The sequence below is a fragment of the Patiria miniata genome, unplaced genomic scaffold, assembly GCF_015706575.1.
Source record: "Patiria miniata isolate m_02_andy unplaced genomic scaffold, ASM1570657v1 HiC_scaffold_21, whole genome shotgun sequence".
Classification (NCBI taxonomy): Eukaryota; Metazoa; Echinodermata; class Asteroidea; order Valvatida; family Asterinidae; genus Patiria; species Patiria miniata.
The window spans coordinates 1,435,098-1,440,384 of record NW_024037060.1 but is presented as its reverse complement, the minus strand read 5'-3'; the positions used below and the strand labels follow the sequence as shown (position 1 = coordinate 1,440,384).

Below are 5,287 nucleotides of genomic sequence, written 5' to 3'. Positions count from 1 at the left end.
AATGCTGACTGATTAATATGACAATGCAGGTGTCTTTGCCAGCCAATCCGGATGATGTGTCCGTTCGCTGTGAAATTTTGCCATCAAATAGCCAAGATGAAATTGACATTTGAAGGTTTGCACGGTGGAAAGATACTAAGACAAAATAAGTTTGTGGTAGCACCATGTGAATACATCTCTTTTGTGAGTGTGTGTGGTTCTAAAAAGAACCGGAGGAACTAGTATGCTCTGCCCGTCGTCAGGAGAATGAGGGATTCTAACGATGATACAAGATGAAATTGTCAAGAAACCCAAATTGACGTCCCCAAACCACCACCTCATGAGGCCTGAGAATATCAAATGCACATCAGAAAAACGTTTGTTCACTTTCATTTATTTCTAAACAACTGTTCATTGCTCAGTGAATTGTTTCTGCAACACCACAAATTAAACGCACACACAAATCCATTGTAGGACTAGGCCTTGCCAAATACCGGTTTTAACCCGAAATGTCCAACAAACCCATGACAAATGAACGGAGCGTGCTGTTATTGGTTTGGTTGCATCATGTGGTCACGACGTCACGACATCTGCATAATCAATCAGCACGAGTAGATGTTATTTAAGGTCTACCTCGAGGCTGGTTCCACTCACATCGTCGGAATTCATCGAACGATAATCAGCTAGTTATCTACCATACAGTGCTGACTTGAAGAAAACCACCCTCTGAACGACATGTCTGCTTTTACCTGGCTGTGTGTGTTTCTGTTGGTTGGGTTGCTGAACACGCCCATCGAAGGCCACAGGCCTCCAAGCTCTAGCGAGGAGGCAGAAGGTTTGTAACAGCCTTAAAGGAGTGTTGTTCTATGTTTTCCCAACTGGACATTACTTTGACGTTTCTGCCTAGTCAAATTCTATGACAAAAAGTTTAACCGATATTGATCGCTGCCCAGTGGGTCTACACAGAAGTGTTGTGTAAAAAAAAAAAAGTTTCATTTATATTTAGGGCAAATGCGGAAATAGGAAAAATTGGGAAATATCACCGAGAAATAATATTAATGAAAGCTGTATATTGGACTAACACACACACAAATAAGTATTAGGCGCTAGTAGAACATAGTTTCGCACATATTGGTTGATGATACTAAGACCAAAATAACCGAAATGATTACTTTGTTTTGTTTGCTTTCTTGAAGATGGCAAAGAGGAGAACCGTGGCATAGCAAATCACCGTGGTAATACAACAATTGCATGTGTTATCTTTCCAAAAGTCTGCGAATCCTGACACAATGGCGGATCCGGAATTTTCCAAAAGGGGGCGGCTGAGTTGTTGAAGCCCAAGATTTGCTAATTGGGGATAGGCATAGGGTGCATGTGATGTTGCAGTCAATGCATAAAAGACCCGACCTGAACGCTAGCAAAGAATTAAGATTTGTGAAACTTAGCGATAACATTGGTAGCTGAAGGAAATTCGTGAATGTTTTCACCATGATGTAAAGAATAAACATCGGTTAATTGGAAGGGGGCTGGTTAATCATCGCAATCAACCCTTGGATCCGCCATTAGACAGGTTTTAATAATTCAGTATAGGCCTATGGTAACGTAAAGGTAAAGTGTCTATAATGGCGTGTTAACGGTTAATAGCTTTTAGCTATGGCCCGTTTCCTTGAATATTATCCTCCTCATATAGATCCATTACTTACTATGTGTTTGTCACATTCAGGTGACATTAAAGGTAACGTATATCATTTACAAACTTTAAAACAAAGGGAACTGCCAAAATAATTATGAAATGTGCTACGTGGCTGTTTATATCAAGCATCGGGTGAAATCGTGGCGCCTGTTTTGCTGTCATTTTCAATAAAATAGGAATTACCATCGTTTCCCAAACGATGGTTGGCCCCGATATGTCGCTGGAATATTTTTGTTTTGTTTTCAAATACTGCACCAAATTGACCAAAATTAGTTTAGCTTTCAATCGGTTACACATAGTTATTTCCCCGAGTGACAACTGGGATCATACCACAAAAGGATGCTTTTCACGGTTGTCTAAAAAGTAGAACTTTATAATTAGTTATCCGCTTCAGATTTACTGTATTACTGTTCTTTGTTTCGGCAACCAAAAAAACAATCCCAAAATTTACTCGTGTAAATTGCCTTTAAATCGTACATAGCTTCATCTTCTGTACCGTCACAGAGCCATAGCGCAAGCAAGTCACCTCAGGAGAATTTGCCAGCGTCATGGTTTTCTGTTAAACAATGGCCTACGCTTATCTCTTAAAATAAAACCATACGGAATATTGTGCGAGGCGGTGCCACAATCTTCACAGAGTTTAGTTAGTTCAGCTGACTAGTCATGTCCATTTGTTAGACCTTATTGCATGTACCAGTATAATGTTTAATGACTGTACATTGATTTCATTACATGTAGTTGCAATTTTGATAAGGAAAGTCTACATCTGCGAACAGCTAGTACTTTCATTTGGTTTTAATCGTTGTTCCTTGACAGCGGTTGGTGAAATTGTTTACGATGGAAACCTACTTCAGCAATGTGTAACGGACAAGGATATGGATTGCATCTTGAGTTACTACGCCCCTGATGTGATCGTAGTACCGGATGGCTACCCATCATACCAAGGAATTGACCGTAAGGAAATCAGTTTCTAGTTATAGATGAAAAGAAATTTTCATAAAAGGAAACAGTCTGACATGTTGCAAATTTAGACTTATAGTGAAAGATTCGAATGTGATTTATTTAATTTAAAAAAATAATTCTCATCCATCCTTATGGAAATGAAGTTTCCAGTTTTCACATTTTCACATTTTCGTCTGTTCAAGACCATTAAGCCCTACGTCGGTTGTTCAATGCCCGACAGCTGATTTTGACCAAGAGTCAGACATAATGAAACAAACGAACGTAATCGTCATGAACATTTATGTACCGGTTCTCAAAACTTCTCTGTGCACGTTTAATCACAGCTAGAAATTAGTCCATAACTATTATCCAAAAAGATGAAACTTTCCGAATCATGAAAATTGGTCCGAGCACAATAGTCGTCCATAAAGCTCTCCAAACGTTTCCTTGGTATATGAGTGATGTCGATTCCTGGAAAGCCTGTAAAATATTGGATCTGAAGTAACAATTAAAAGAGGAGTTGAAATCACCTGTTTTGTATCAATGTTTTCCAGATTTGTCGAAAAACCTTGGATGGATTCAGCATGTTACTGTGACCAAACATGATGCTGAGCACATTGAACCATTGGAAGCAAGCGGGGATCTCGTGCTTGAAGTGCATGCTCACGACACTGTACTACCGGATGGAAGCCACAAGAAGGGAAAGTAAGTCAAAATGAAGTAATACCAAAACCTAGCTTGATTGAAATTGATAACCAAATTAATTTTTAAAAAGATTAAATCCAGTCGTTAATTATTGGGTGATTATTGACTTGTTTGTGTTTGGAAAGAAAATACGCATGAGATAGCTACATCGAAGGGTAGTATCACTTTGAAATTCGACTCCGCTCCGACATAGTTGTGAAATCACTGGTGCACGTACGGCCGAGTGCTCCCATAAGTTTTTAAAGTGTGTGACTGAGTGCGATGCCCGAGTCAGGATAGGGGAAGGGGGGTGGGTTGGGGTCGTGAGGGAGATACATCTGTTGACCAAGCGTACATACATCCCAGAGTTTGGCAGACTGAGGCTGATGTAAAATGCTGTATAAAACTGTAGGTGATGAGATTCACGCGGTTGTTCACGTGATCAAGGGAGAAAGATCAGCATATCTAAAAGACACTGATAAAATCTTTTTAATGTTTTTGTCCGTGTCCACAGGACCGCTCTGATTTGGAAGCGAATTCATGGTTTGTACCACATCATCTTTGAGATGTACAACGACGAATACTAAGGATACATTTATTTCCAGAGCGACCCTTCAAATTAAAAATTGATCGCGATTCAGAATGTATGCTTTAATAATTGACAATTATGTTATGCTATCCAAATCCTTCGTTAGTAGTTAGCGAATAATCTTTTTCGTGTTTAGAAACTTTTAACCTATGGTGCATGCACACGTATACGGTGGCAACCGTGCTTCCTTTCTCAACCTGTTCTGTTTGGTCAGCTATTTATGTGATCATACGTCATGGCATTACCTTTACATGCGTGATATCCAACTCCACAAAAAAAAATCATTGTTGGTTAAATATTATGACGATTCTTTTGGTGTTTGTCGTTTATCTCTTCAAAAGAATCATGACGAACTTTGCAATAAAGATGCAAGTCAAAGTAGACCGGGCGTGGTTATATTGGTACGACGTCACATTTGCAAAAACAAAGTAGAAGGGAGATGTTACTCGGGGTAATTTGGTCTCAAAAACGTACTCATGACTGACACCTCTCAACAAATTCCAAACGACTAAACTTATCATTTCTCAGTTAGGCCTATTGGATTAAAATGAAAACTATTAGGAATAGACTTTCTCTTTCTTTCTACCTACTGTATTGAATGTCCGGATGTTTGCACACGTTGTGAACGGTGATTAATTCAAAGCGGCTCATTAAAATACATGTAGTTACATAAGATACCTTTGACTCCTCGTATTATTTATTGTTTCTGTTGTTACTTCAATTCATAAAGGATAATCACGCCCTGTCCTGATTGTATCGACAGTGCCCTCTATTGTTGGACTACCCTCTGTCAATATACCTCCCTCTATCGATTACTACCCCAATGAATTTAAAGCAGCAGTATTACAACAGCAATAATTGGAACCATGACTCGGACCTCATGGCTGATTTTCAGGTCTAATATAGATATTTTAGTTCTAATTTTTACCCAAGGCATAACACTACCTTAAAATGAAACAGATTTGAAGTGCAATTTCCTCTTATCTTGCCATCAAAATGAAGTCTATTGCTGTGTTCATACTAAATTATTTAAGAAAAAGGATGGGCTTAATATAAGACTTTAATTCTTCTCCACTGATATGTGCTCTGGTGCCATTTTACCGTGAATTATTATATTCAGTACGACAAACCTATACTTTGCTTTTGTTTCTCAATTGAAACTACTGCGCTATAACATAGCTCCTTGGTGAGTGCACATCTACAGTCCTTAAATTCGTGGACAAAACTTGACGGCGTATAACGTGATATTTTGATGCAGCTAGGGGACGCCATGCACAAAATGAACAGGAAAAAGCCCCCTCCCCTCCATGACATGTGGATTATATATATGATTCCCAGGTAGCACACTGCCGTCAGCCCGCATTGATGTAACTAGGGTTAAACCGAGGGGAGCACCGTGG

The 5,287-nt window shown here is 39.2% G+C and overlaps 1 protein-coding gene across 2 annotated transcripts; it reads left to right on the top strand.

The window, feature by feature from the left end:
- Positions 1 to 640: 640 nt before the first annotated feature.
- On the top strand, positions 641 to 4,562 carry LOC119729536. 2 transcript variants are annotated; one of them, XM_038202139.1, is made up of 6 exons: positions 641 to 774; positions 805 to 814; positions 1,176 to 1,214; positions 2,489 to 2,626; positions 3,169 to 3,319; positions 3,813 to 4,562. In XM_038202139.1, the coding sequence occupies exons 1-6, from the start codon at positions 715 to 717 to the stop codon at positions 3,883 to 3,885; spliced, it is 471 nt and encodes a 156-aa protein (XP_038058067.1). In that variant the 5' UTR covers positions 641 to 714; the 3' UTR covers positions 3,886 to 4,562. The 2 variants fall into 2 exon arrangements, with proteins under 2 accessions (XP_038058067.1, XP_038058066.1); XM_038202138.1 differs by having other exon boundaries at positions 641 to 814.
- The last annotated feature ends 725 nt before the right edge of the window (positions 4,563 to 5,287 follow it).

What these genes read in the sequence shown, in the direction of transcription:
- LOC119729536 (XM_038202138.1), top strand. Translation starts at nt 715, where the DNA reads ATGTCTGCTTTTACCTGGCTGTGTGTGTTTCTGTTGGTTGGGTTGCTG. An exon ending in TGGCATAGCAAATCACCGTG is followed by an intron (nt 1,215 to 2,488) that starts GTAATACAACAA and finishes GTTCCTTGACAG; the next exon opens with CGGTTGGTGAAATTGTTTAC. An exon ending in ATCATACCAAGGAATTGACC is followed by an intron (nt 2,627 to 3,168) that starts GTAAGGAAATCA and finishes AATGTTTTCCAG; the next exon opens with ATTTGTCGAAAAACCTTGGA.